Genomic DNA, 14,825 nt, shown 5'->3' with positions numbered 1-14,825 from the left:
TATCTGACACAAGAGCTTCTATTTCTTTTTTTTCTTAAGTCTATTTATTTATTTTGAGAGAGAGAGAGAAAGAGAGAGAGAGAGAATGTGAGTGCACACACAAGCGGGGAAGGGGCAGAGAGAAGGAAAGACAGAATCCCCAGCAGGCTCCACGCCATCGGGACAGACCCTGATGTGGGGCTTGAACTCACGAACCATCAGATCATGACCTGAGCAGAGATCCACAAGTCAGATGCTTCGCTGACTAAGCCACCCAGGCGCCCCAAGAGCATCGGTTTCTTGATCTACCCTGCACAGGATCCTCACAGCCAAGGGAGGGGCAGGGGGTGTGCAGAGAATTAACGTGTTTCAGGCACTTTGTGGAAATATCTGATCTATTCCTACCTGTAACTTTGAAAGATGTCATCACCACTTTACAAATGAGACCGAGGCACGGTGTTTCAATACACCCTCCACAGCGACACCAAAGAGTCCTATCTTTAAAATACCAGTTGGCCTTGGCTTTAAACCTGTTTCTATGCTTCCCTGAGGTAAAGCTCAAATTCCCTAGTGTGGCCTACAGGACCTTTTGGGTCTGGCTGCCCTCTTTCCTCAACACTGACTTCCCACTTCAGCTTACTCCACAGTGACACACATTCTTACAGTTCTTTCCATGCCGTGGCTGTGCTGTTCCCACTGCCGGGGACGCCTGTCATGCCTTCTTTGCTAGGTACCTCCACTCACCTGCCAAGACCTCACCGGAGTCCACTGCCGCCCGAGTCCTTCCCTGACCTAACCGCGGTCCCCTGTGATGACGGTGACGTAATGCCACACTTGAGCTGTGTGTTCCTACTCTCCTCATGACACTGAGATGCCTCCCCCATCAAGGTGAACTCCTCCGGGAGCAGGTGAGGCATCGTAGTCACCTGTGTGGTTTTGGTACCCATAACCGGGCCTGGCACAGTACGGGTGTTCGGTTCATGCCTGAGGAACCGAGTGGGCTCACTTTAAGTGTCGTGTTAGGAATCACTACAGAGGACAGAAGGAGTTTAAGAGGTCTTCAGACACCTGAGGATCTTACAACGTTCTGAATCTGGGCCTTGGTCCAGTTCCTCGCACAGAATCAGAAGCTCTGCAGGAGTTTAAATCGGGGGAGGCGTCCACGTCCCAGCACAGGAACAGACTGGAGCCTTTGAGCATGTCCTCTGCTGGGCTCTGCTCATGAGATCACAGAGGCTGGATCATATCATGTCTCAAAAATCCACACTTGGCTTTCAGGGATCCCCTGGCTCTTCTGCTGAGCTCCACCAAGCATATGTGATCCAGAGGCAGCCACAGCTGCCAGGGAAAATCCATGCTGGGACTTCCCTACAAGGCCATTGATGAGCCAGAAGTGTCAGCCTGAACTTCACGCAGGCAGAGCAGACCAGGCGTGCCCAGGGCCCAGGGCCGTGGAGAGGCAGCAGCTGGTTCCAGGGGCCCCAGACTCTGAGCCCATTGGGTATAGATGACCCCATGGACGCCACCCCCCCAAATGGCATACGTGAAGCCACTTAGGCCCGATGCAAGCAGCCCCTCGGTGCCCCTCCCCTGGGTCTTTAGAGGGTGCTGGTCTTTTCCATAGAGAAGCAGCATGGACGGTATCAGAATGCAGGACCCAGGTCTCCTCACTTCTGCCCTGCTGGGTCATTAGGCAGGGTAGCCTCTGAGGACATGGAGGTTTCGTGAAGACGGGCAGGAAAGATTTCTGGGGTGATCTAGAGTCAAGCATAGTGTTGTTTTCATGCTTCATGCACAAATGGAGCGTCCCACGCATCTCCCTCCCCTCATGGAGCTATTTGACTGCGTTCTCCCCCACCCCCTAGGCTAGGTGGGTAGCTGAGTTCTGCTTAAGGGAAGGCTGGATGTAGTGCGGGGAAAGACTGCGTTTGTACAAGTCTGAGTGCCCAGGCACCGTTCTAGCTTCTAGGCAAAATGAGGGAATACTCAAAATGGTCCACAGCAGTGCTTAAGCTCGATATTTAGGACACAGCCTAGGTTTTGAACAGTGGTGGGGAATGGGGGTGGGGGAGGAGTAGGCCCTTAGATGGTAGATTTGAGTTGGTGGGGGAGAGAGGTCTCCTTTCTCCCCAAGTCCCAGGCCCCCTATAAGTCCCCCCCAAGTGACTGGGGGCAGGAGAAGGAACGGGCAGGCAAGCTCTCCCAGCAGGATGCCATCTTCCTCGGACTTTTCCCTGAAATTAGGACCCATTTAGGGGAAAGGCAGGGATCAGGAAGTGACCAGTCCCGCCTCTGTTTCCCAGTCCTTGTCCTCACAGATTCCCACCCACCGCCTGCTGGGATGTCAAGCACACACACAGCCAAGAGCCTTCCCCTGCCTCACAGACACAGCCCAGCGAGAGCCACTCAGAAGTAGAGAAAAAGAAGGCCATGCCACATTTATTCCACTTCTTCAAGGTGCAGGCCTCTTATCTCCTTTGGGCACTGGGCTTACGGGCCTGTGCTCACTGTTGACAGTGGCTGGCTGCGTCTCCCAGAGCCCGGCAGTGCCTCGGGCAGAATGAGGAGGGCAAGGGTCCCCAGGGACCTAGCACCTGGCCTTGACCACCCATTCTCTCAACTCTGCCAAGCTCTGCCAGACCAAGAGTAGAGGCAAAATCAGGCTCTGGAATGCCTGGGGCTGAGGGTGGGGAGCCCCAGAAATCGTAGGAGCGGGGAGGGTTGTATGTTCCCTGGGGAACCCCTCAAGAGGAAGGAAGACTGAAGTTAGGTCGCTTGACCTAGCATCCTAGGGGAACCCCTGGAGGCCTCCTCTTCTGTTCCCTGAGAAGTGAAGCCCCGTAAACCAGAAGAGGTGGGTGGGCAGATCGATGGGAGTGATCTGAGTCTCTTCTCCCCCCAGGCGGCCTGCCAGCTTTAGCCACACAGGCCCGGGAGACAGAGGAGCCATACCTGAGCCTGTGTGAGAGAGACACAAAGTTCAGCCCAGGCAGTGGGGCCTGACGGAGATGGCCTGGCACCCCAGGTCCTACTGTGCTGCTTCCGGCAGAGAGGCAGTGGAAGGTAATGCTGGTGACATCTCCCAGCTGTTGGCCGGGAGAGAGGTAGGCTGATGAGATGGGGCCAGACATCATCCCGTGTTAGGTCCCGCACTGCAGGCAGGAGAGCGGGCTTTGAATGATTCTAATGCTTCAGGATGTCGTGCCCCCACGGAGCTCGGACCTCAGGAGTCAGGGGCCGACGGGGGCCTACTTAACCTGTAAGGAAAGCTACCAGTTAGCTTCCCCCGCCTAGGCAGAGAAGCCTGCAGCCCGTAACCCAGGACCCAACACACTCAACTTTCAGGAACACCCAGCCATTTTATCCTGAGCTGTCCCCTCGTCGTGTCTTTGACCCCCGACTCTGGTCCTCATCCCTGACTACACTTTAGAATCACCTGGGGAGTTTATAAAATCCCCAACCTCCTGCGGCACCAGAGTCTCTGGAGGCAAGACCTGGGAGCCACTCTCTTCAAAGCTCCCCTGGTGAATCCAGTGTGGCCAAAGGTCAGGAGCAGCTGAGGTGGGGAGAGGAATTCAAGTTGTTTCTGTAGGCTCTTTGGCTACAGCTCTGAATAAGGAAGTGAAAATTCACTAAAGTTTTGAGCTATCTGTAAATAAACTCCATATCACAGCAAGAAAAATTTATGTCAGCACTAAAATTGGAACTTCCTGCCCACGAGGGCCGCTTGGGAAAGAATTCCGCCCCCCCCCCCCCCCCCCCCCCCCGATCCTTGCAGGGGTTTAAGAGGATGGATTCTCCCCTTGCTGGGATGGGTCAGGGAGGAGCTCCCTCCTCAGCCCAAGGACCCTGAAAGTCAGGAAAAGCGTAAGTTCTGCTCCTGGCTCCCCAGCTCCCAATACTTGCCATTTAGTGAGCCCTTTCCTCTGTGCCCCTCCTCCCCAGCACATGGTGTCTCTCATCCTGCTTAGTCCAACATCAGGGAGGGGCACCATTCATTCCTATTTCACAGGGGAGGGAACCGAAGCTGAAAGCAGGACAAATCTCCCGGGTTCATGCCCTTTGTACAGAGCAGCCAGGAGTCAGGTCCTGTTGGAACTTCTGCAGATTCTTTCCACTGCGCCCCAGGTTGTCCCGTGGGGAAGCGACAGACTAGGCTGATGGGAAGGGTGTGGGGTGTGCGCGCACATGCACAAGTGTGTATGTATGTAAACAGGCACTCTGACCTTCAGGGCAAGGACCATCCTCGATGCCGAGATTAGGTCCCCCCTTCTCCTTGGTATTAAAAATGTGCTTTATACAAGCAGGACTACTAGACGGCAGGGCTTTTTCCCTTTCAAATGCGCTTACTTGGATATGTGAGAAGTTGGTCAGTCTGCTATTCTCCAGCTCTCTTTTGTGAATGTCACTGGTGCAAAAAATCCAAAAGTCTGAGCCCTGCCGCACCCCCTGTGGTACACCTTGCCCCCCCACCCTGGGGAGGGGACCCTAACAGGAGGTGATCCAGAGTCTCTGAGGCTGGGCCCGCAGCCTGGCGGCCCTGGGAACATGTGCACAAAGACGGAGCCCAACAGGGCGGGAGAAAGGCCTCGGGCAGTTAACCCACGTTCTGTACTGCGGTTTCCTGGTGTGGGACATGGACAGCAGGACTCTATGGATGGTTGCGGAGGTTGAAGGGCTCGGTCTGGGGAAGGCATCAGGCAGAGTCCACATTATCAGGGAGCAGGATGTGGCCACAAACCCACGTGCCTCTGAGTCCTCCTGTCTGACTTTATTGAGGCTCACGTCCTCAAGACTCTAGTGAAAGCCTACACCTCACAAAGATGGCGACCCACCTAAGGACAAGGCCAAAGCTCTGACGTGACTGGAAAAGGGACACCTGTCAACAAACCTGCATGGGCAGGCACAGGGACCCAAGGGTGGCTTGAGGAGCCGCCCGTCCCCACACACAGTGGGAGCTCCTTACCCTTCAATGATGCGGTTGTTGTCCTGAAGGTCGAAGGCCAGCAGCTTCACCTCCTCGCAGAGCTCCTGCATGCTGTCCAAGGCAGAGGGCAGAGAGGCGGCTGTGGCTGAGGCCCAGCTGCCCGCCTGACCCCTTCCCCAGGAAGCCCGCCACCCAGACTCTCTTGATTCCTGCCTCCCAGGCCTGAGGCAGAACCCTTTGGGCTCTCACCTCTGCACCCTCCCCCTCCCCCACTATTCCCTTCCACACACACTTCCCCTCTTCTCTCCAGCACTTACTGCAGAACCAGGTCTGTCAGTGCAGGGCTGGGGTGGGGAGCTGTGGGGGGTGCTGAGACCTGAGCCCCCATTGTTCTGTCCTGAAGGAGCTGGTGAGATAACTGGTCAAGGATCTGAAGGGAAAGCCACACTTTAGTCAGGAGGGGGGGCCAGCAGGTGTGTTTCTTTGTAAGGGAAGTGTGAGTAAGGGTAAGAAAAGGGTGACAAAATGGCTCTCAGCCTGCATCCCTGGGGCACCCAGAATGCCCAAGCCTTTCCCACAAGCTCCTGCTTCCCACCCTGGGAGCATGGCTGACACAGCCACCCTCCCTCGACTGTGCTTGGATTTAACGGTCCAGACTGTCCAGTTCTCCTCTGGGTCCAGCCCACAACGCCATGGCCCAGTCCAAGCCAGGAGCTCCAGAGAAGGGGCAGGACAGCCCAGCCAGCCTCTGAAGGGATGAGGCTGGCTACAGGTGCCACAGGCTGGGGACCAGAGAAGCAGCCTTCCCAGAGCTGCCTGTGTGGGGGTCTCTTCCCCGAGAGCAGACTAAAAGACCACAGAGAGTTCACGTGGCCTCTCTCAGGAGTAGCTTGGACACTTCCCGGCTCCACGGGGCCCGAGGAAGATGTCCCAGAGTTCTGGAAGCTGTCTGTGCAGTGACCTTCAGTCTCAGATCACCAGGAAGTGCCTTCCCTTCCCTCTGTCCCCACCTCAGGGCACATTTGTATGTTAGAGACCTCCGACCCCACAAAGTGCTTGGGCTTGGTTGAAGGCAGCCCTGCCCAAAGGCAGGGGAATGGCCCCGTGGCCCCAGGGTGCCGGATTGACCTGGCTTCCTCTCGGCAGCCCCGGTGCCCCCTGAAGATCTCACACCTTGCTGAGGCTCTCCTGGGCTCCCTGGGCTTCTGTGTTAAAGGCAGCCACAGAACAGCTGACCATACGCAAGCGGATCCTGGTCTCGTGCGCCTCCCTGGAGAGAGCAGGTAAGAAATCAGAGCTGGGTTTGCGCGTTCTGACAGGGGCCCATCCAGCCGCCCTTCGGGTCGCCACGCAGACACGGGGAGAGGCTTTCCAGACAGCGGAGGATGGAGATGATGGGTCCTGGCATCTGCCCCCCTCACCGCCTCTTGCCAGGTGCGCCCTCACCTCTCACGGAGGGCACTTCTGACTGAGACTGTTGAGGGTCCGAGCAGAACCACGGCGGGAGTGCACAACCACATGTGGCTGGGCCCACCACACATGCCAGTGAGGACGAGCTCGGGGCCAGGTCAGGCTCCAGACAGACAGAGGAAGCCCACCCCAGGGCACTTACTACGGGAACGGCCCCATTTCCAGAGCAAATCAAGGTCAGGACTCTTACGAATTCTCTTTTTCTCTAAGTGGAGGGAGTGGGCAGGACCATTTTCCCCACTGCATAAAAAGGAAACCAACCCAAGGACAGATAAACCAGTGGTTGATTCTCACCCCTGCCTACACATTAGAATTACCTGGAGGCGCTTTTAAAGTGCTGACTTGCAAGCCTGACCTCAGACCAATTAAATCAGAATTTGGGGTGGGGTGGGGTGGGGGGGTGGAGGAGGAGCTGTGTTCTAATGTGAGGATGGGTGTCAGCCCCATAACAAGCCCACAGGTCATACGGGCCTGGGAACCTGCCCTCTCTTCTCAGGAGGGGCCGGTATTCCCACAGGCAGGGGAAGGAGGGAGGGACTCATCGGAGAAGGGAAAACCCAGAACTCCTACAGGGGGCCGTCTGAGAGGGTTCTATTTAAGGGCCGCATCCCACTTCTCCCCAGAGAGGGGGCTTCCCAACACAACCACCTGGAAACATGGAAAGAAGCCAGAGTTTCCAGGCAGTCATACCCACAGACTAGTCTTTGCTACTTACTAGCTGTGTGGTATTGAGAATGAGACCTGTGCCCTGAGCCTCAGTTTCCTCATCTGTGAAGTGGGGTGAGCGTGTGTACTGCGTAGGTAGATGTTGTGGGATTAAATAAGCTAACGTACAGAAATCTCCCAGGTGCACAAAAAAAACCCTCATGTTCTGGTCTTTGTGCCTTTACTCCCACCTCCCCTCAGTTAGGGCTCTGCAAGCCCGAAGGGCCAGGCTCAGAAGGGCCCTGGGGGTCCACGAGCTCAGCTCAGTGGGGAGGGTCCGACTGTTACCTCATCCACTTGCCGTGCGTGACTAGAGATGTCTGGTACTTCTGCACGCACTTCTCCTGGAATACCTGCAGGAGCCTTTTGGCTAAATGACCGAAATTCACCCTGAAAAGACAGAGAGACCCCCAGGCACAGAGATAAGCAACGAGAGCCACCCGTGCACAAGGGCAGCATCCCTCAGTGTCCACCGCCTCAAGGCCCACGGCAGGGCTGCCTGTCCCAACAAGCAGGAAATGATGCTTGCACACACGGACTGTGGAGATCGGAGTGGCTGGAACACACGACCCAGCAACAGAGAGATGTGGGGGAAGGACAAGGGGGCCTCAGAGAACACACATGCTCACAGGCTCAGTCCTCACAGGGGAGACGAGATGGTTCTGCAGAGACTGAGAGACCGTGTGTGTGTGTGTGTGTGTGTGTGTGTGTGTGTGTGTGAGGGTTAGGGACGGGTGTAGAGCTGGGGGAGTAAGTCCACAAATAACCACTGAAGTCAGGGAGGGTCTCCTGCAAGAGGAGAGTCCAGCATACAGAGGAGCAGAGAGCAGTGCGAGGGAACGCTCCGGCAGAGGTCAGAAGCCGGAAGCGGTAAGCGGGGAGTCAGTGAGGGCAACTAGGAATGGAAATATTCCAAACAGTCTTGTTCATACTAGAAATAAACCCAGTTACATCAAGACTGCTTCAGGGAAACCTCCCTCTGAGTCAGCTACACGATCTCCCTCCCCTGACCCCAGATAACCTGCCCCCACATACAGTTACCCGCTTTTCTTCTGCCTAAGCCCGGATCAGAGCCCTCCACCCCATCCGGTCAGGGACAGAGTATCGCTCCCGGCGACACCCACCCTCCCGCTCACCCACCTGCCAGGGGCACGGGCCACTCACTTATCCAGCTTGTGAATCTGCTCCTCGTTGTAGCTGAGGCCTGAAGGAAACAGACAGGAATGGTGTCGCCTGTTTAATTAGTCAACGAAACAGAATGCCACAAGGGTCTGGGGACAACTACAAAGATGAAGGCAGCTCAGCCTGGGCCCTCAAGAGCTCAGTGGACCCAGAAAGGTCAGGAGTGAAACAAACAGCCAGGAAAGGGGGGGGGGGGGGGGGGGAAGGCATGAAGCTGCAGAGAAATTGCCATAAGGTTCCTGGGGCTGGGGGTGGAGAGATGATACTTGGGGATACTTTCAGGCGGGATGTGGTGGATGAGGACCTTGAAGGAAGCGTGGTCAGCCCCAGCTCCTCCTCCAAGGTCATCCACGACCCCTCCGGAGTGGCTGATGCCTGCAGTCTGTGGGCCCCATTCCTGACCATTCGAGCTGCAGGCAGAGCCAGCTGGGCTCTGCAGCAAGGGGCTGGATAAGCCGGGCCACCACCCTGTACCTCGCCTTCATTCTCTACCTCCCCCCTTCTTGGACCAGCCACTTTTGCCAGAAGAGCTGGTTTTCACCGCCTTGGCCACCTCCTGCCAATGCTCACCACAGTAGGGAGATGCTGCCCCCTCCTGGGCTTCGAGGGAATGGGCCTCCCGGGGGTGACCTGACGCTTGAGTTTTGCCTTGCTGCCCCCTCCCGGTTCCCTAATGGCAGAACCCCCTCCCTGGGATCTTTGTCCTGGGCCCTGCTCTCAGCTCTCTGAGCACTCGTGAAGTCCCAGCTCCACGTCCCAGCCCAGCCTCCTGGTAGCAGGAGGTGGTGGGCAAGTGACCTCATCTCATCGAGTGGGCTTCCTCATCCATCGTCTATAACACCAGGACGGGTGTGAGGAGAGAGAGAAAACCAGGAAGCATATTTCGGAATGGCCTCTTTCAACACTCCAGGGGGTAGCAGTCAAGAGTTATTCTTCCTTTCATTTTTAATTTTCATAAAGGACTCTTGCAGACCCATGGAAACAAAACTCTTTGAGGTTGTAAAGGGGAGTGGTTAGACGTGTCCAGACCTGGATTGCTTGGGCTATTTAGTCTCCCAGGGTCTTGGTTTCCTCACCTATAACTAGGGGAGAGTAATGGTGCCTAGCGAGGTGCTCAGAAGGGTAGTGATGCTAGGACGATGGAATCCCAGTGACGAAGGCAGAAAAGCCTCCGAGGGTCTCCTGAAATCACAGCAAGGAGGCCAGCTGGGCGTCAGGAACAGGAGAGTCTCAGTTTCCCCATCTCCTGTGCTGCTCCCTTACCCCCCCCCCCCCCCACAGCCAGACCCAGAGGCAGGACTGAGGCTCCCACGGAGACAAGATCATCCGGATCTGTATGTCTGAGTCGGCAGCCACGGGACACGGGTGGTGACTGAGCACCTGCCGAGTGGCTAGTATGACCGAGGAACTGAATTTTATTTTAATGTAACTAATTCAATTAATCAACAACTTAAAGCTGGAGCAGTGTAAAATATTGTTTTCCCATGGAACACAGCTCTATGGCTTTGGTGAGATGACAGCTCACCTGCCAAAAAATTAGCTTCTGAACAGAGATGTGCTGTGAGTGTCCAAGACACCAGGATTGTGAGGACTTAGCACGTGGCAAAAAAAAAAAGGTAAAATATCTTTTTAGTAATTTGGCTTATGTTGATTACGTGCTGAAATGACAATTTGGACACATTGGGTTAAATAAAATATATCATGAAAATCAATTTCACCTGTTTTTACTTTTTAAATTCTGGCACGTAGAGAACTCAAAGTTAGGTATGTTGCTGGCATCACATTTCTATGGGTCAGTGCTTTTTAGATAATTCTAGGGATGGAGGAGAACTTGACACTCAAGACCAAGGCCTTCACACATCGGGAGATCCTTGCTACGTGGGTGGAGAGGGAGAGGGTTGGCTCCTGGTGTGTTAGTCCCCTAAACCCAAGAGTCCGCTGAGGTCTCCCAGGCCCCCAGGTCCACAACCCTCCCCTAGGTTCCATCTTACCCTGTCCCGTGATGGCAGTCACCTTGGGCAAGCAGCTGCCCATCCCTGAGCCTGTAAATGAGCTGCCCCCACCCAGAGGGTCTTTGTTCAGATGAGTAGATAACACAGGTTAAGTAGTTGGCCCAGTGACTAAACGACATTTCTTCAGATCCTCCCTTATCTGGGAAACCTGGCTGTTTTAATGAGCCAAAGACACAGCAGGTAGGGAAACATTCCTTAAACTGTAAAGTGCCCTGCAGAAGTGAGGGGTCTCTTTCAAAGGCCACCTCTCCCATAGCAGCCAGGCTCCAGCCAGCTGAGTCCCCCACCCATGCCATCTAAGCCTCTTACATGGCAATAGGTACAGGCTTCACGTCCCTCAGTTCACAGAGGGACACGGCCTAGACCAGCTGCACCCCGGCTGGCCTCACATGCACCATCCACATAGGGGCCTCCAGTGGCAACACCGGTGCTGTATTGAGAGAGAGCCGGATAAGCAGAGGGAAGGAAGGAAGAGGGAGAGATGGGAGAGAAGAGAGAGAGCAGGGAGGAGTTCGCTCTCCCCTTGGCTCACCTGGCCTCATTCTGGATTTCTTGAACTGTTTGTAGATGAGGTTCATCTTGTCCAAACAGCACTGAATCTGCTGGATGCTGTGGGCAGGAGACAGGGACCAGGCAATGGGAGAATCCAACAGGACAGAGGAAAGGGTAAGGGAGCAGTTGGCATGGCCGGTGGGGGGCGGGGGGCTGGGATAGCGGAGGAGCTGCCTGCCTGAGGAAGGAGCCTCATTGCCACAGTTTTGGGGGCTAGTCTGGAAATGAGAGTGACTTTCCTGTCCCTAAGCTTGTTTGAAGTGCCTTGGGGACGGCCAGCCACCTCTCATTCCCATGCTTATTCCTTCTCTCTCTCTCTCTCTCTCTCTCTCTCTCTCACACACACACACACACACACGCACATACGCACACAAGGTATTGAGTAAGACATAAGATAGACAAAAAGCCAAGGGGACAAGCCACGGAATGGCCTTTGCTATACTAGAAGGCTTGAGAACAGAATCCAGGAAGGACCCTGAGAGCCTAAGAGCCTGGCAGTGCCTGGGGTAGATGGGAGAGGAGCAGAAATGTCTCTTCTGGTCGCCTGGGAAGAATAGAAACATTGCCCTCTTGGTATATTCAACGCCTGGCACACAGAAGGTGCTTAAATAATGAATCAACAATCCCTGTCTAAAACGAGAATGAATCCAAGGGTCCTCAGTCTTGCCTGGAGGCAGGGGAATGAGGGAGATGACCTCCCAAGCACCTTCACCTCCTAGGGCTTAAGGTCATTATTGTTTCTTCCTTCCCCCTTTCAGGCTGGATACAAACACTTTGTTTGTATGTGTGTGTGTGTGTGTGTTGTGGGGGGAGAGGTGCTCTTCCTCACCCTCAGGCCTGTTTAGCTCCACTTCCTTCCCGAAGTCCCTCCCAGTGACCCCATCTCAGCTATTTCTGGAGCTGTACTCTGGGCAGGGCCCAAGCGGGTTCCCAGGGCTCTGTGGGTCACCTGCCCCTTGGAGAACCTGGGGTGAACAAGACCTCACCACCAGTTTTTAGCCAAAAGACTCGGGCTAGATACGGTCTTCTGATTTTAGAAAGGTAATTCAGTTACACAGGCTGTATTGTGGAAGAACCCGAGTGAGGCCTGGTTCAGCATCCCTTGTGAGATACACCCCAAGTTCAGAGAACTGTAAGAATGCTCAGTAGGTGGGATAAAAGAGACTCATGCCAGCTGAGGTCAGGTTTTGCAACCAAAACAAACCAAAACAAACCCAAACAAAACAAACCCTACGGCTTTCAGAACTCGTTGATTTTGGAATTGAGGGCCTGGGTTACGGATCCGGATCCGTGTAGGCACTGAGTGACTGATCAGGGCGGAGCCACATGCACCAGGCTGCTGGGGGCGGGGGGGTCATTTTCACGTTTGTTGAAAGACAGAATGAGGCTGTAGAGGCTGTAAGTCCCTGGTGTAGGCCGAGACCATGGGTCTGGAGGTAGGCAAACCTGAGCTGAGGATGCCACCACCATCACGTGTCATTGACCGGCTGTGACCCAGGGCACATTAACCTCCCTGAGTGAGCTTCCACATCTACCAAAGCAGCGTGCTAGCGGTATTGTTATTTTGAGGATTAAATGAGACGCTACAAATAGGAGCGCCAACCCAGGGAACGAGCAGAGCAAGGGTTCACAATAGAAATGGAACAAAATTATTCTTTTATTTAGACCCAGTGCACCTGCGAGGATTTCTAATTTGCTCTCTGAACTCCCAGAGGGGTGCGGGACCCCAGATCCTTTTCTACTTCTGGCCAGTCTCAGGGGACGGTCTTGCACATTCTTGGATCCCACGCCACTACCCCATGCCCCAGCACCCTTGCCGAGATAAGGGAGAAAGCGCATTGATTCCTAAAAAGGCTACTGGACCTTCTGAGCTGTGCACCCCTGCCCCCACCCCCACCCAACCAGAAAGGAAAATCCCACAGACCTTCTGTCCGCATGTACCTGATCCCGGTTCTTCATCAGCTCAGAGCTCAGGTTGCTTAGGCTCATCTGGGTCTCTGTGATATCGTGGGCATATCTGGAGAGGGCCTCAGCCAACTAGAGGACAAGAAAACAAAGGGCAGACCCCCAGAGGGTCCTCAGCTTGGGGTGCTCGTGGCAGCCTGACTTCCCCCCCGACTCTGTGCTTGACAGTCCACCCACCCCCCGGCCTCACTCACAGCCCGCAGCTTGGACCTCAGCTCTGTGACTCTCTTCAGTTCCTGCATTTCAGGCATCCCAGCCACACTGCTGAACCTCCAGGGAAGGACAGAGAAAGGACATGTCTGGGGGATTGGGAGGCAGAGCTCCGTGACCGCATGCTGAGTATGACATCTTTGGGGCAGCCTTGCTGGCTTCTGGGGTATGTGGGGAGTTTTGTGGTCGGATCAGAGGAACCGACTTCAAGAGGCCCCTACTCACCAAAGTCGTACCGTTGCTGAGCACTGCAAAGAATCAAGATTGAGGTGGACGGAAACAACGTGAATCTATGAAAATTCAGAGTCCATGAAGCAAGGCGACTGTTAATGAACTCCTTACTAGGAATATTTACAACTAAAGGAAAAACTGAATTTTCTTCCCAGTAGATACTGTATTTCATGATAACCGATAGCTTACTAATAAGGGGAAGCTAGATTGCATAGAATACTAGCCAACAGTATTCCAGGACCTGGTATTAGCATCGTGTTGCCCCCAGTGAAATTATTTGTTTGGGGATGGTGTTAAAACAAATGACTCATGATTAAGGCACGGACACTTGTGTTCTGCCAAAGTAACAGCACACTGGTTCTTTCACAGGGAAAATGTGACCACACAATAGAGGAATTAGCCTGTCCCCACCCAACGAGGGGAAGATATGAAGTGTGTTCAGTGTCACTAGGACGTATTTCGGCAAAAAAATGTTCAGCTTGAGTCCATCCAGGCTTCAGAACTCTCAGTTTATATAAAATGCTGGGAAAGAGGGAAAAAACCAAAGGGTATCGAGAGGAAGAACTAGGCAAGTCCAGAGAGTGGGACAATGGGTGTTTTCCCTCCAACATGCTGGTGTCATAAAGGGGGAGGGGAGAGGCAGTCTGTCTTGATGAAAATAGATTTAAGGAGCATAACAAACACAAAGTGTGGTCTTGGATTGGATCCTGGTTTGGACAAAACCAGCTAGAAAAGTAAAGCAGGGGCTACTTAGGGAACGTTGATTATAGATGGCTTTAGATGAGATGAAAATGTATTGGCATGGGGTTGGAGAGTTCATTAGCTGAGAAAAGCAGGTTCTAGAAGAGCAAATACTATAAAATCTCATGTTGGTGAATATATATACTTTAAACACATAGAGTAGAAAACTACCTAGAAGGACGTGCACTACTCATGTGTGACAGCCTCGCCATGGGCGATAGGACATAGCACTTTTATTTCATGCTTGCTTATCTGTATTCTCCAACTTTCTACAATTAGCATATACTATTTCGATCACGATAACGCTCAGGGGAAAAGAATCCTGTGCTTTGGCTTGGGAATGGGGGGGTACGGAAAGCAGAGGGGAGAGAATTAGGAATGACGCGGAAGCCTCATGAGGGTGGCGGTGCCGCCCACTTTGTTCACCATTGTATCTCCAGTGCGGGGCAAAGTGCTCAGCACACAATGGTTCCTCAATACGTGGTTGTTGAATGAATTAGTGAATGTACAAATGGATTTCAGGGTGTGGAATAATTGCTGGCAGAAGAGGAGGAGCCCGACCTGGTCCAGCTGGGCAAGGAGTCAGGGCAGACGGGTCTGAGTGCTACTCGTAGGTGCCACCTTGCCTGTCTTGCATGATCTGGGCTCAGTCACTGCAGCTCTCCAAGACTCAGGTTCTTCATGCACATAATGGGGAGATAAATCTCCTTCCTGCTGCCCAGTAGAGTGTTCATGGGCATCAAACAGGACCTCAGAGCTAGAGCTCTTGGCTAGAGAGCATGGACACACATTTTTGGTGGTGGGCATGGGGGAAGCACTGGGGCTCCCGGAGCAAGTCCTGGCTGCCTGAA

At 54.0% G+C, this 14,825-nt stretch overlaps 1 protein-coding gene across 7 annotated transcripts in view; it reads right to left on the bottom strand.

Annotated features, from left to right (window-relative positions):
• Positions 1-209: 209 nt before the first annotated feature.
• IKBKE (inhibitor of nuclear factor kappa B kinase subunit epsilon) overlaps positions 210-14,825 on the bottom strand; it is a 29,832-nt gene continuing 15,216 nt past the window's right edge. For 4 of the 7 annotated variants that reach the window (XM_042925152.1, XM_042925154.1, XM_042925155.1 and 1 more), the window contains 9 exons: positions 12,987-13,062; positions 12,752-12,864; positions 10,808-10,884; positions 8,246-8,285; positions 7,370-7,471; positions 6,080-6,176; positions 5,224-5,336; positions 4,946-5,017; positions 2,393-3,236 (listed from right to left, as the gene is read on the bottom strand). In XM_042925152.1, the coding sequence (XP_042781086.1) occupies positions 3,203-3,236; positions 4,946-5,017; positions 5,224-5,336; positions 6,080-6,176; positions 7,370-7,471; positions 8,246-8,285; positions 10,808-10,884; positions 12,752-12,864; positions 12,987-13,062 (724 nt within the window). In that variant the 3' untranslated portion in view covers positions 2,393-3,202. Of the gene's footprint in view, positions 1,737-2,392; positions 3,237-4,945; positions 5,018-5,223; positions 5,337-6,079; positions 6,177-7,369; positions 7,472-8,245; positions 8,286-10,807; positions 10,885-12,751; positions 12,865-12,986; positions 13,063-14,825 lie in introns of those variants that run through there. The other 3 variants (XR_006198804.1, XM_042925153.1, XM_042925156.1) reach the window with 3 other exon arrangements.

The sequence above is a fragment of the Panthera leo genome, chromosome F3, assembly GCF_018350215.1.
Source record: "Panthera leo isolate Ple1 chromosome F3, P.leo_Ple1_pat1.1, whole genome shotgun sequence".
Taxonomy (NCBI): Eukaryota; Metazoa; Chordata; class Mammalia; order Carnivora; family Felidae; genus Panthera; species Panthera leo.
This window is presented reverse-complemented; position numbering and strand designations above follow the sequence as displayed.